This window comes from Rhincodon typus, chromosome 2 (assembly GCF_021869965.1).
Source record: "Rhincodon typus isolate 14 chromosome 2, sRhiTyp1.1, whole genome shotgun sequence".
Classification (NCBI taxonomy): domain Eukaryota; kingdom Metazoa; phylum Chordata; class Chondrichthyes; order Orectolobiformes; family Rhincodontidae; genus Rhincodon; species Rhincodon typus.
Window position 1 is genome coordinate 143,064,326 of NC_063333.1, and position 16,045 is coordinate 143,080,370.

The following is a 16,045-nucleotide window of genomic DNA, read 5'->3' on the forward strand; positions in this document are numbered from 1 at the left end:
ACAAATCCAACCCGGCCAATTACCGCCCCATCAGTCTACTCTCGATCATCAGTAAAGTGATGGAAGGTGTCATCAACAGTGCTATCAAGCAGAACCTGCTCAGCAATAACCTGCTCAGTGACGTCCAGTTTGGGTTCCAACAGGGCCACTCAGCTCCTGACCTCATTACAGCCTTGGTTCAAACACGGACAAAAGAGCAGAATCCCAGAGGAGAGGTGAGAGTGACAGCCCTTGACGTCAAGGCCCCATTTGACCAAGTCTGGCTAAAAGGAACCCTAGCAAAACTGCACCCAAAGGGAATTGGGGGACAACTCTTCACTGGTTAGAATTGTACCTGGAAGATGGCTGTGGTCGTTGAAGATCAGCTCCAGGACATCTCTGCAGGAGGGTAGTGTCCTTCATGGGCCACCTTCATTCCACTTTCTGCAAACAAGTTTTGTTTAAGCTTTGTACCTTTACTGAATTAGGAAGGAGCTTGAAGAACCTGTTGTTTCCTGTTCCTATCTCCACAGCAACATCCTGGCCAATCACAGTCATCTTGCCAAACAATCAGCAGCTCATCTCCAGTACGATAAATTGTTGGGATTGCTTAAAATTGGGCGTTCTTGTATTTGTCCTGATGAGTCCATTTTGTGAATGACCTCGAAATGATGGAGGGTAGAATGTCAGAAACACCTTTAGGAAAGGAAATCTGCCATCCTTACTGAGTCTGGCCTACATGTGATTCTAGACCCACAGCAATGTGGCTGACTCTTCACTGTCCTCTGAAATGGCTGAGAAAGGCAGTCAGATCAAGGGCAACTGGGGATGAGCAACAAATCTTGCCAGCAACTCCAACATCCCAGGAAATAATAAAGGAAAAACCCAGGCATTAGAAAACACAGAGAGAATTGACTGCTCATATTTCACTTATCTCTGATGAAGTAGCCTCTCACAGCCTGACTAGTGTTTCCATGTTGTATGAGCATTTGTGAGCAATTTACCTGAATCTGGAGTCCTCATTACTGATTACTCTTCAATTAGTTTCCTCTTCAGCCACTGATTATGCTGATTCAATGGTCCAATCAGTTCCCCCCCGAATCAGTTCCCTCACCTTCAAAAGTGGCCACAGATGTGCAAAATGATAATGTGACTTCAAAACTTAAGCATTTCAGCCACTGAAATTGACAAATCAGCCAGAAGAAACAGAAATTTCAGGTTTAATTTACTGCTACTGGGGCTTAATCAGCCAGAATATCTACATTTACCATTTATAATGACTTGTAGACTGGTTCAATCTACTGGTAAAATCTAGTCAGACAATGGACAAGGGAATAATTCTATATCATAACCTGAACTTTCCACAGGGAACTCAGTGGAGATTTTTGTAAATGACAAATTGCATTTCCAATTCCTAATTACTTGCCAACATTAAAATGAACTTTTCATTTGAAATGTTTATGTTTTTATACATCTGAGGAGACCAGCCTGTGACATTTCACATCACAGAAGTTACCATTCATTAAGGAGCCCATCATGTCTGTTGTCCGAATGACAGTTCACTTCCTGCCGATCTCCCACCTCCTTCCTTCCCAGATAATAATTAAAGTCCCTTTTGAGAGCCATGATTGAACTGAACTCTCAGGCATCGCATTCCAGATAATAACCCCTTGCTGGGTGAAAACGTTCTCCATGTGTCACCATTGCTGCTTTTCCCAATGATCTTAAATCTGTGATCTCTTCTTCCTAATTCTTTCACCACAGGGAACAATTTCTCTATATCTGCTCTGGGCAAGTCACCTCATGATTTTGAAAACCTCCATCAAATCTTCCCTCAACCTTCTCTTCACCAAGGAGAACAGTCCCAGTCTCTCCAACCTATTGATGGAACTGATGGACTGGAATTGTTTTCTGCCACTTACACAAAATCAATGGGATGACTAAACAAGTCCGTGTATTGCCTGCTATCTGAAGAATAGAACAAGAGAGGTTCTTGATCAAATCATTGCTGACGGCTGTTAGAAGTCATTATCTGAATATCGGAGACAGATGTGGTGGATGTGATTATAATCACATGGACATTTTATAGTCTTTGCAAACACCTCAGTAGGACCTGTACAATCACTTTAGGCCGCATTATGCTGATTGAATGTGGCAGATGGTGTAAATTGACAGTGTAACGACTCTCTTGTACCCAGTCATTGTAGAATGGTGAAGAGGTGTATTTCAGTTTTTAGTTTTGCTTCGAAGTGATTCTTGCAAAGTGACATTAGGGTTTGCAAGGACACCTTGGATTCATTGGCAAGGTAACACTAAACACAACAGCCAGGCTTTGAGGCTGAATCAATGCCCGAACACTCTGATTTGCAGTCTGTTGCATTGATCAAGATAACCCAGAAAAGGTGCACACAGATTTCATTCCCACGGTTCCCTTGCCAGCTCAAATTTCTTGAGAAAGTCAGGTGGGCTCTGGAAGCCTGGGAAGGAGAGCTTTGCTGAACTGACATGCCCAGCCGGGCTGACCCAACACCAGGATCTCGAACGGGGATCACACAACTCCAGGTAACTTCATGCATCAGACAGCAAGCAACAAGTGCTGAGCTGCAAGAGTGGGGCCAGTTGTTAAGCAATTATTAAGGAAGTAATAGCAGCACATTTGGAAAATCATAATTAATTAATCAGAGTCAGCATGATTACATGAAATAAAATTGTGTCTGACTAATTTATTAGAGTTTTTCAAGGAAGTCCCAAACAGAATGGATAGAAGGGGACCAGTATTGTGTTGTATGGACTTCCAGGAGGTGTTCAACAAGGTAGCTCACAAAAGGTTATGACATAAGACAAGCCCATGGTGTTGGAGGTAGTATATTGGCATGGATCGAGAATTGGCTCATGGGCAGGAAGCGAGTGGGGTTAAGGGGTTGGCGACCTGTGACCAATCGGGGTTCCACAGGGATCAGTGCTGGGACCACAACTGTTTACAATATATACTACTGACTTGGTGAAAGGAAGTGAACGTACTGGAGCCAAGTTTGATAGACCGAGTAAGTAGGTAAAAGTTGACAAATCGAGTATAATGTGGGAAAATGTGCAATTGTTCATCTTGGGAAGGAAAACAAAAGAACAAAGTATTATTTATATGGCGCAAACTGCAGAAAACTGCATACAAAGGGACTTGGGGTACTCGTGCTCAAAACACAGAAAGCTAGGACACAGGGGCAGCAGGTAATCAGGAAGGCTAATGGAATGTTGGAACAAAAAGAAAGTCGCTGGAAAAGCTCAGCAGGTCTGGCAGCATCTGTGAAGAAAAATATCAGAGTTAACGTCTCTGGTCCGGTGAGACAAATGGAAATGACCCAATGGAATGTTGGCCTTTATGACAAGGGCTCTGGAGTTTAAGAGTAGGGAAGTCTTACTGCAACTGAACAAAGTGCTGGTGAGTCCACTCCTGGATACTGTGTGCAGTTTGGGTCCCCTTATGTAAGGAAAGATATCATTTCATTGGAGGCAGTTCAGAGAAGGTTCACTAGGATGATCCCTGTTATGGAGGGATTATATTATGAGCAAAGGTTAAACAGGTTGAAACTCTGCTGACTGGAGTTTAGGAGAATGACAGGTGACCTCATTGAAACATATAGGATTCTTAAGGAACTTGACAGGGTAAATACTGAGAGGATATTTCTCTAGGACCAGAGGGCATAGTGTAAGAATAAAAGGACACAATATAAGACTGAGGTGAGGAGGAATTTCTTCTCTCAGAGGATTGTAAGTATTTGGAACTCCTTGCCACAGAGAGCTGTGGGGGCAGAGTGTATATCTAAGGCTGAGATGGACTCTTGATCAATAGGGAATCAAAGGTTATGGGGAAAGGACAGGGAAGTGGACATGAGTAATGTTGGATGAACCTGTTGAATGGCAGAGCATGCTCAAGGGACCAAACAGCCTGCTCCTGTTCCTATTTCTTATGGTCCAGTGGTCAGCCATAGTGTTACCTAAAGGAACAGGCGCACAATTTGTAGCTGAGGTAGTTTTTGAAGAGCTTCCACTGTGATAAAGTGACTGCACACAATCTGGTGCGTTTTTGGAGGTGTTCTGGTGAGTTCCTGAATGTTGTTTTATTCATTCATGGGATGTGGGCATTGCTAGCTTTGCCAATATTTATTGTCCATCTCAAAATGCTCTTGAGAAGGTGGTTGTGAGCTGCTTTCTTGAACCGCTGCAGCCCATAAGTTGCAGACACTCCCACAATGCGATTAGGGAGGGAGTTTAAGGATTTGACCCAGCCACACTGAAAGAACGGTGATATATTTCCGAGTCAGGATAGTGGGTGTCTTGGAAGGGAACTTACAGGTACTGATGGTCCCGTCTATCTTTTGCCCTTGTCCTTCTAGATGGGTGTGGTCATGGGTTTGGAAGGTTCTGTCTGAGGAACTTTGATGAATTTTTGCAGTGCAGCTTGTAGATAGTGCACACTACTGTTCTTGAGAGTCAGTGGTGGAGGGAGTGGATGCTTGTGGATGTAGTGCCAATCAAGCAGGGGCTGCGTTGTTCTGGATGGTGTCAAGCTTCTTCAGTGTTATTGGAGCTGCACTCATCCAGGCAAGTGGGGAGTATTCCATCATATTTCTGACTTGTGCCTTGTAGATGGTGGACAGGGTTTGAGCATGTGGTCGATTTCTAACAGAACTCCATACCTAAAACATAATGCTGCCAAATTATTACCCAAAAATGTCTCCTGATATTCCTTTAATCTGTATAATATTGAGTCTGACTCTGAGTGACTTATCTCAGTGGAGATCCCTTTTAGATGATTGCTTCCATTTGTCAAGAGCTTGCATGGCAACAAACTCCATTCTAATTTTAAACAAGCTGGCCAGCAGCCAAGGTGTTTAGTCAAACATGGGGAAACATTTATTGTGGTTGAGATGCTGACATTACTGAAGTCACAGTAATTTGTTTTACCATTTGGCTTAGGAAGTAGATGTTTTTAATTTTGTACTGTCTGAAAGATTCAGCCTTTTAAGATGTAAATCGGTTAATAAAACTAGCCTACGTTGTTGACTTGATACCGATTTAATAGATAGCCTCCTCTCTCTCTCAGCTTGTTTTAAAGTAAAGATATGAGATAAAGGAGTCAGCCAATTAAAAATAGTTGAGTATTGTCATCACTGTGTATACCACCCACGCTCATTACAGACGACTGTTTATATCAGCTGACTAGCGAGCTTCTGTACAAAGCAACTCCAATTATACTGATGTCAAAGCCTTAGGTTTTTTGAAGTTTCTAGCATCTGTTCAGTCAGTTCTTCGCACTTTGCTAAAGTACAACTACCTTAAGCGTAAAATCTCCTGTCGTCACCAATTTAACAGCGTTGCCTGTTTTCAGACAGACTCCGATGTGAGCTATTTGAGTCTGTAAATGAGCCCTCCCTGACGTTTCAGTTCCCCGGGGTAGGTCAGGAGAGTTGTGTGGGTGTTGCCAGGAGTGGAGAATTTTCGTAATGAGGGATGATTAGACAGGCCGGGGTATTTGCTCTCTTTACAACAGAGAAGGCTGAGGGCTGTTGTTTCAGGTTCTGGTTTTGAAGAGGGTAATGCTTTTGTTACATTGATTTCACTCATTTTACAGCGATCACACACAGTCTGTGGATGGAGACAAGGAGTTCTGCTGTAGCTTTCAGATGAAGCAGATGTATTTGTACCAACTCCCTAGGATCCTAGCAATTATGTCTGACCAAATTTAGTTGTACTTATTGTTAACATGCAGTAAAGCTTCTTGGTACCTAAGAAGTGTCTTTCTCTACATATTCTAAAGCGGTGAAGCCTCTATGACTTGTCACTAGAAAAGACCAAGACAATTGAGAATTGCTGGCAGCAAACTACCTCAAAAAAGCCCTTGCCCTGTACCACATAATAGGAGAGGTACCAAGAGTGATCTTCTGGTCAGAATATAAAGAATGGCTAAGAATGACTAAGAGGTTAATCAGCATGAGTAATGTGCAGCATGCGGGGAAGCTAGCTAGAAATGTAAAGACAGATAGATAGAGTTTCTTTGGGTATCAATAAACGCAAAGAGCAAGTAAAGTGAGTGTTGGTCTTCTGGAGAGTGAGATTGGGGAGTTCGTAGTAGAAAATAAAGAAATGGCTCATGAAATGAGTAAAGATTTTGCTTCTGTCCTCACTACAGAGGATACAAAACAGATGCCAGTTAATGTTTGTTAACCAGAAGGTGAAATTACAATGATTAGGGAAGCAGCACTGAGCAAACTGATAGAGCAGTGGGTTGCTAAGTCTCCAGGTCCAGGCGGACTTCATCCTGGGATCTTGACAGAGGTGACTAATCAGTTATGATTTGCTTTTGACTTGACTGAGGACTGAGTGTGCCTGTCCCGGTGTGCAAAACAGCCTAGCAGCTGCATTGCAATGAAAGGTGTTTGTGAGTTCCTAGGTGCAGCATTGAAGTGGTGACCTGTATAGTAAGTGAGTTGGAGCTGTGCCATGGTGATCTGGTGAGACTATCAGATGCCAACCTCCTTGGACAAAGAGTGCAGACTGTCACTGCCCATGGAGTTTACCTGAGGTACTGTTGGCCACAATGAAGGTCTAGAGGAGGAAGCGATGATCTGGAACTGCCAGGTACCCACTCTGCTTTCCGTGTTGGGAATTGTCAGTGTTTAATTTCACTCCATTGCCTGGGAAAATAGGAAACTGCGTAGAAACAAAGCAAGGACCAGTAATAATGAGATGTTATAATGTGTTAAGAGGCCTCTTGCTGCTCACTAGTGAGATTCTTGTCTCCACGTTAAAACGCTGGGTGCAAAATTAGACTTTTTCTTTATGACTTGAAGTATCATATTTTTCCAATCTGGTCATATTTTCCCACATGACTCACCATTTCCCATGTTGTTCAGGGGCAGGAAATATTCTGTCTGTAGTTGCCTGTTTTCTGCCTCCCTCCTTTATCATCCTCATAAACCTCTGGCCTCACTATCTATCACCACCCTCCCCCATCACCCCCACCCCCACCCCCTGCCGGATAATTGGCAGACAATGGATCAGGACTCAAATGCCAAACCAACCTCTACTCTCAGGGGGCACCGGTTACAAACATGGTGTGCTGCTTGCACAAATGAGCCAATTATCCGGCAGGGGGTGGGGGGGGTGGTGATGGGGGAGGGTGGTAATAGATAGTGAGGCCAGAGGTTTATGAGGATGATAAAGGAGGGAGGCAGAAAACAGGCAACTACAGGCTGGGACATAGGGCAGCATGGTGGCTCAGTGGTTAGCACTGCTGCCTCACGGTGCCAGGAACCCGGTTCCGAACCCATCCCCTCGGGGAACTGTATGTGTGGAGTTTGCACGCTCTCTTCGTATCTGTGTGGGTTTCCTCTGGGTGCTCCTGTTTTCCCCCCACAGTCCAGGAATGTGCAGGTTAGGTGGATTGGTCATGGGAAATGCAGGGTAATGAAGATATGATAGGGGTGTGGTTGTTTTGGATGATCTTTGGAGTGTAGGTGTGGACTTGATGGGCCAAATGACCTGCTGTGGGGATTCTATGACATTATTTGATATCAGTTCAGTCACCAGGACCCAGTCCATCGACTGTGTGGGGTGTCCAGGGCAATGGGTTGTCATTGCAATGATGCTGATGTAAAGAATATAGAGGATTGTGAGATTCTGTTTCTAATGAAATGCCACCATTGCCCTCAGAAGCTGTTATTTTCCTTTTCCTTCTCACTGCATCTACTGTGCAGGGCTATTTGTGTCTGGCAGCATTAGAACTGGTGCGATCTGGACTTTAAATGCGGTGTTGCTGGTGGAAATCCTGGAAACTCCTGGCAGCGGCAAATACTTGTGCTTCTGATTGAGTGGTGATTTGATTGCAGTGTATAATATCTTGAATGGTCTTGACAAGGTGAATATGGAAGGAATGCTTTCTCTTGTAGGATAGTTTAGAACTAAAGGACACAGTTTTAAAGTTAGGGGTTGACAGATTAGGACAGAAATGAGGGGAAGAGTTTTATCTCAGAGTTGCGTGATTTTGGAACTGTCTGTCTCAGAAGGCAGTGGAGGTGAGGTCATAGATCATTTCTAAATTGGATGTGAATAGATTCTTAAGAAAAACAGGAAGAACTGCAGATGCTGTAAATCAAAAACAAAAACAGAAGTTGCTGGAAAAGCTCAGCAGGTCTGGCAGCATCTTCGGAGAGAAGTCAGAGTTAACGTTTTGGGACCGGTGACCCTTCATCAGAATGGGTCCTTCCTGGACCCAAAACATAGATAGATTCTTGTTAGGGAAGGAAGTCAACGGGTTATCAAAAGTAGGGGGGAATGTGTAATTGGAAACACAAACAGATCAGCCGTGATGCTATTGAAGGGCAGAGCAGGCCTTATGGGCTGAATGGCCTATTTCTGCTCCTAATTGATATGCTCATTTGTGCAAGCAGCACACCATGTTTGTAACCGGTGCCCCCTGAGAGTAGAGGTTGGTTTGGCATTTGAGTCCTGATCCATTGTCTGCCAATTATCCGGCAGGGGGTGCGGTGATGGGGGAGGGTGGGTGGGATGGGGGTATGGGGGAGTGGGGCTGCTTTCCTCAGCTGCATTTTGTGAGTGGTGTGCAGTTCACCCATTGGTTTCACTACCAGAGGGATAGGGAGAGGAAGGACATTCTGAAGAAGAGTCATATCGGCATTGACACACATTAACTCTGAATCTCCCTCCACAAACGCAGCACTTTCTGCAGCACTCTCTGTCTGGGAGGTGAAAGATCACAGGTCCCACTGTGGTCTAGACAGGAACCCAACCTGCACAGTTGCTGTGATTCTGAAGCGCACACTAGTCATCTGGAATAGGCTGACTCCTACCACCCATTTCCCACAGTAGAGCTAATGATAAATACCCTTTGTTTTTAACCATCTAAATTTTCTTTATTCATTAACGGGATGAGGGCATCACTGGCTAGGCAGCATTTATTGCCCATCCCTGATTTCCCAGAGGGCAATTGAGAGTCAACCACATTGCTGTGGGTCTGGAGTCACATGTAGGCCAGACCAGGTAAAGATGGCAGTTTCCTTCCCTAAAGGGCATCAGTGAACCAGGTGGCTTTTTCCTGACAATTGACAATGGGTTCATGGTCATCATTAGAGTGTTAATTACAGATATTTATTGAATTCAAATTCCACCATCTGCCATGGCAGGATTTGAACACAGGTCCCCAGAATGTTATCTGGGTCTCTGGATTAACAGTCCAGCGATAATACCACTAGGCTATCGCCTCCCCTTACGACACCCTCATTAATCATAATGCCTTTCCCCCCCAAACCATATCATTTGTTGCTTGGATATTGGCTTAGTCATGACCTTGTCAACAGTTAGCCTCGAACATGTCTGGTCTTTGTTCTGTGGCCCAGTATTCCAGCGACTCTGCGTGGTGGTCTTGTCCTGGAATGGCTGTCTCATCCCAGCAGTATCTTCAGGATATTCCATTGTCCCTTAATCAGCTTTCCCTGAGCCCAGGAGTTGTTAACTGAGCTGTGATGAACTTTGTCTTAATTTTACTTTTTTTTTGTTATTATGTGTGACTTCTGACCTTGATGTAGACGCTGAAGTGGGGCAACTTATAAAATTTTTCACTGTATTTTTCATGTAAAAGAGCATGCTACAATAAATTTCTATTCAATTCTACTCTATTCTGATTTTACTGTATAAATCCTCTCTAACTTATGAATAATTCTGTCTTGACTGATTCTGACCAATCTCCATTTGATTTTTTTCCTCTGCAGGTCATTGCAGAAGAGCTGTCTGGGAATGATGATTATGTGGAGTTGACATTTAGTGCAAGAAAACTCGATGATAAGGTAAGGACAGAAAAAGAAACAATCTCAAATCAAATGTAGATCATACTTTTTAAAAGCTGTCCCTCATGTTAATCGAACTTTGACTTATCATTTTCCCCCTCCCAGCATTAATTTAAATTTCGAAACCATTCCCACATTCGCAACTGGAACACTCTCTATCTGAGCCATCAGCTGCTGTTGTTCAGGAATGTGTTTCTGAGTATTAATGCAATTTCCAGCATGTTCAATTTTAATTTTCGCTTGCTTAGACATGTTTAAAAGTCTCTGTTCTAGCTTTCCAACGGTGCTCATAATTGCTTGAGGTGATTATAAAATTCCTGTTACAGAATATCACTGCAGTGTAAAAGCTGCATTGCCTTGCTGGTGTCTGGCAAGGGAGAAGCAGTTCACTAATTTCCTCGCCTTGTAAATGATGGCACTCTCTTAGAAATGTCACTCCATGCTGACTATTGCATATTGTCCACAGGTGACCATTGTTCTACCATCTCAGAGACGGAGAAATTAAAACATAGCTGAGTGCAGTTACAGAGATATCTCCTCTCCCAACTTGTTGCCCCATTGTTTCCTCAAGGAGGGTCCTTGAGCTGAGTGCCCTAAACCTTTACCAAATCTTTGTTAGACGCACCATTGTCATTGGCGGTCACTCATAGATAAGGGTGACTCTCTTCCACTCTCGGTGAGTCTCTAGGTGGCTGTACAGAGCGATACGGCTACCACAGACTCTGTTACACTTGGGGAAGGTGGTGGTCATGGGAAGGGGTGGGTGGGGCATTGGTGTGGCAGCACGCTCCTTATGCTGTTTTCACCTGGCTTGCATTTTTTTCCCAAGTCTCAAGGTGCTCGATGCCTTCCCAGATACTCCTCCTCCTTTCGGACTGTCTTGGACCAGTGATTTCCGGGTGTTTGTGGGAATACCATACTTCACCAGTGATGCCTTGAGAGTATCTCTGAAGCACTTTTAAGGTCATCTTTCCCCATCAGTATCGATTATCTTCACTAGGGCACTCCTTCTATCTTCTAAACTCCAGTCATTGCTTCATGTGTGCTCTGCCCATGTTAGGCTCTTGGCTCAAGGCCTGTTGTTGCTTCTTCTGAACAATCTCTATCAGTGATAACTTGCCCGTTGCCTCAGCAACAGCAGGAGGAGACAGGTTTCCTGCATCACCTGGTATTATTCAGAAACAGCGACTAGCCAGCATGTCAACTGAGACAGTCCAACCCCATTCAAGTCAATGATTGTTCAATCTAATGAGCTGTGTTCTCCATTGATCATTATTGATCGCCATTGATCTCCATTGATCACCATTGCAGTGCCTATGTGATGGATGACCATGTCATTCCCAGTGATTATTTACTGACAAAGGTACAAAGAGTAACAAAGGTCTAGAACATTCTCACACAAACGGCTGTTGACTTTGGAATTCAGTTAAAGGTTTTGACACAGGGACTGCTAGTTCCTCCAGCAAGAAATGCACCAGGGCCATGGTTGGGATAAAGGTACAGATCAGTTGTGATCTAATTGAGTGGCAGAATAGGATTTGATAGGGTGGATATCGGTAAGATGTTTTTCCTGGATAGTGCGTCTAAAATGAAGAGATATAACCTCAGAATAAAAGGCCATTTGAAACTGAGATGACGAATTTGTTCACTCAAAGGATGGTCAATCTTAAGAAAGTTCACCTCAAAGGATGCTGGGGGTCTCAGTTATTCATGAACCACAAGACAAAAGTTGATAGTTTTCTAGTTACTAACGACACCCAGGGATATGGAGATATCAGGGGAATATGGTTTTGAGGTCAACGACCAACTATGATCATGAACAGTGGTGCAGGTTTAGTGGGCCGAATGGCTTCCTCATGTTCCTTTGGACTGGATTTACACTCCCTCCTGGAAGGTCTGAAGTTGGGGGAGGGATTGTAGGTAAGGGGCATGAAAAACTCAGCATCCAATGCCTGAAACTGTCTTTGGTCTATTCTGAGCCTGTGTGTTTTTTTTTTGGCATTCAAACTGTGTTACAAAGTTGTGTAAAGTAATCGTGAATTGGAAGGCAGGAAGCTAGAATTTGTTTGTAAAAAAAAAAATAAGCGAGAAGAGTGTAAAAGTGCCATTCTAAGCTGAGAGATTTATACAGAAAATGTGTCCAAGCAGCTGAAGGGGTACAGCCAGTTCTGAAATTGAAACATATATCAATTAGCTGTGTGATTGGAAATCTTAAGCGTGTTTTGATGTTTTGGCAATGAGTTAGAATCAGCCAATCAATTTAAGCCAAGTACTTATCAATTGAAAGCCAATTGAATTTAAACATGATGGTTTTGACAACCTCAGACCAATGCTATTGTAAGAAAGTTGATATGTCATTCAAGGTATACAAGGAGAGGATTTTTGAAAATCGGTGTGAGTGTGAACCACCATCTGAGAAATAAGCATTTAGCTCTCACAAGAAATCGCTAAGCTCTCTAAGAAAGCACCATCTATCCATAAAAGGTACCACAGTACTTCCAGCAAAGAGCCTTCACAGAGAAAACATCCCTGACAACCAGATCAACAAAAGAAAGGTGTTTATGACAAGAACAGCAGAAGAAAGGCGTGTAGACTTTGAGAAACTGGGTTTACATTTATGTTCTTATTACTTTGGTTTATATAAGTGGGACTTGTGTTTACACCAGTAGAATTTAGTTCTGTTAGAGAATAGTTAGAGTTAAGGGGGAATTGTTTGGTTTGTTAGTAATTCTGTTAATTTGTTCACTGTTAGGGTTAGATGAATAAATTGTTATTTGTTACTCATAAAATGAATATCAGGGATTTTCTTTCATTTAACCTCCCCTTCACCGTAAGAGTTTAACAGATTAGGTGAGGTGAGATAACCTTCTCTAGGTGTTTTGGGTTTAATTAGTAGAAAGAAAGCTCTACTCCCACCGTAACGAACTGGGGGCTTGTGTTTCGATTTTAATTATCAGAAGGTTCAACCTCCCCTTTCCTAACAACTAGATGGCTACCTGTTGAGAGAACAAACATAAAGGGCAGATGCCATGGGCAGGCAACCCCCTACGGAAGAGATCATTTGCCTGTTGCGATCAGCAAGTTGTTTGTGACTCTTGTATCGGAATGAATTCTGGTCTTAGTTTCCACCAGTCCCTCCCTGATACTGCCCACTTAGGCAGTTAGTGTGGCTTTGCCACTCCCTTCCTGTGACAGAGCGACACGACCCTGTAGCTCCATGGTTGAGATCAGGACGAATTGGAGGATTGGAAGAGTGCCCTTGTGTCCCATCGTTCCCATTGGACAACTTGGTGGGCCTTGCCATACGGCTGCCCTTGTGTTGCCTGTCAAAATTTTGCAAAGCCCTTTGGAGTCGTGGGGTCTACTTGCTTGGTCATATGGGATCTCCACATGCTGAGGAGTGCCCTCAAACTGGTCAGTGATAATGCAGTCATGCTTTCAGTTTAATGTAACTATCAGCAGTATCACACAATGTTATATTGTTGAAGAAATTTATAGGGAAAGAATAGTAGGCATTTGGGAATTTTCATAAAGGGTTCAACTCAATAAGATCTTTAGATTATGGCTTAAGCCATTAAAATGAGTGCCATCATTAAGTTATTAAGTTGGTTGAATCCTGCATGTAACCAAGCGTGCTAAGCGCTGCCACTATTGCTCCCATCTGGGAGGGTCAGCTTGTGAATACCCCCCTCCCTTCTCTTCATTGTAGTAGCTCTAACCACATAAAATCAGCTGTTCTTCCCCTACTCTCACCCCCCCACAAAAAAACATATTTCTTGCGGCATTGCAGAGAATCCTTTTCAAAAGTCTAATTTGCAATGACTATAATCTAAGTTTTGCAGGGGAATTAATTTTAATCTGCAGATATCTGAATTCTGTTGAAGAGTGGATATATAGAGAAATGAATAAACAACAAAACCAGGAGTAAGAGCAGGCCATTTGATCCCTGAGTCCACTTTGCCATTCAATATGATCATGGATGACCATCTATTTCATTGCCGTACTCCTGCTTTCTCCCCTTGATGCCTTTACAATCTAAAAATGTAACTAACTCTTGTCTGAATATATCCAGTGGCTTCGCCTCCAAAGCCTTCTGTGGCAGAGAATTCCACAGGTTCACTACTGTTCAAGTAAAGGAATTTTCCACATCTCAGTCTGAAATGGTCCATCCCATGACCTGAGACTGTCTCTTTTTTCTAGACATGCCAACTAGTGAAAACATCCTCCCTGCATCTAGTCTGTCTGAGCCCTGTTAGCATTTTATGTATTTCAGTCAGAGCCCCCTCGTCCTTCTAACTTCTAGTGAATACGGACTCAGTCAAACAAATCTCTCCTCATAGGACAGTCCTACCAATCCCAGTATCAACCTCACAAACATCCCGTGTTCTTTCTGTGCCAAATATATTATTTATTGGGCAGAGACACCAAAACTGCCCACAATAAGTTTAAAACTTGTGTATTAATCTTTGAACTGTCACAGTGAATTTAATCATATCTATCGTCCTAGGTTCTTTCAAGTATCACTATATATCAGTGAGGAGGTGATGGCCTAGTGGTATTATTGCTGGACTGTTAATCCAGAGACCCAGGGAAGGTTCTGGAGGCCTGGGTTCAAATTCTGCCACAGCAGATGGTGGAATTTGATTTCAATAAATATCTGGAATTAAGAGTCTAATGATGACCATGAAGCCATTGCTGATTGTTGTTAAAAACCCATCTGGTTGACTGATGCCCTTTAGGGAAGGAAACTGCCATCCTTACCTGGTCTGGACTACGTGTGACCCCAGACCCACAGCAATGTGGTTGACTCTTCACTGCCCTCTGGGTAATGATGGATGGGCAATAAATGCTGCCCACCCAGCAATGCTTTCATCCTGTGAATTAATTACATGTATAATGTATGAATAAAAATTACAAAATCAACATTTGAAATACAGCAGTATAGCACAATGCTGGTCATATGTTTTACACTTGTGTTATGCTCGGTAGATTTCAATTCAGTAATTAAAACTTCGCCGAGATATGCCCAAGCATTTGAAACCAATTATTGTTTTATCACCTTCTTACACAGAATTGAAATAAATGTTTGCCAATTGAAACAACTGCTTTCTTTTACTTGAAGTCCTTCTGTGTGCTTTGAGGCTGAGTGATTTTGTTCATGATTGGTCAGATTATAAAGTTGTGCTGAGGTATGGCTGTTTGAGATCACAGAGATGCCAGGTTTAACAGGGTAGGGGAATAGGGCGAGGAGCAAAGGGCCAGGAAATGCCAGTGAAGCACAAGAGTGAGTAGTTTGATGTTAAGATGCAACATCACTCAGTGTGTGAGGGTGAGGTAGGGGAGAAGGGAGGAGGGAAGTAACCATTATAATTTAGTATTACCAGCCTCGTCCCCGCCTCCTTGACCTGTCCGTCTTCCCTGGACTGACCAACCCCCACCCTAACTCCCCACCTACACTCACCTTTACTGGCTCCATGCCCACCTCCTTGACCTGTCCGTCTCCTCTCCACCTATGTGCTCCTTTATCCATCTTCCATCCACCTCCCCCTCTCTCTCTATTTATTTCAGAACCCCCTTCCCCTCCCCCATTTCTGAAGAAGGGTGCAGACCCGAAATGTGAGCCTTCCTGCTCCTCTGATGCTGCCTGGCCTGCTGTGTTCATCCAGCTCCAGACCTTGTTATCTCAGATTCTCCAGCATTGGCAGTTCCTCCTATCTCTGATTATAATTTAGTACATTTTTGTAGCTTGTTAAAAAAAAGGACAGAACCTATTCAGTCACAGGATGTGGGTGTCACTGGCTAGGCCAACATTTATTGTCCGTCCCTCATCAGTCGGAGAGCACTTCAGTTCCAAATATGCCAGACTTTTCAAGGAAATTCAACTGGATTCCATGCAACATGTTCCACTGTATGCAAATTGTAACATTCTTTAATGTTTACAAATTACATTCCACATTTGATATCACAGGATGGCAAACAACACAAACTGGAAATTTAAAAAAGTGCAACGGATAGAAAATTTTCTTCTGTACGTTATGTTTCACTCTAAAGTGCCTCGATATATTTTCAATGCAATGTGCATCCTTTGTGATTCACAGAGCCCAAAGGCTTCTCCAGATTCCAGCCCCTTGGTGTACAGTTGTTGGCAGGTTCTGGGCAGTGACCTTTCCACATTAGATCTGTATGATGACCCTCCCAAGTTTTAG

General features: G+C 43.3%; 1 protein-coding gene across 1 annotated transcript in view; it reads left to right on the forward strand.

The window, feature by feature from the left end:
• Window positions 1-16,045, forward strand: part of LOC109938024 (copine-4-like) — a 162,219-nt gene that overhangs the window by 44,647 nt on the left and 101,527 nt on the right. The window contains exon 3 of the mRNA XM_048609230.1: window positions 9,765-9,839. Coding sequence (XP_048465187.1) covers window positions 9,765-9,839 — 75 coding nt within the window. The remainder of the gene's footprint in view (window positions 1-9,764; window positions 9,840-16,045) is intronic.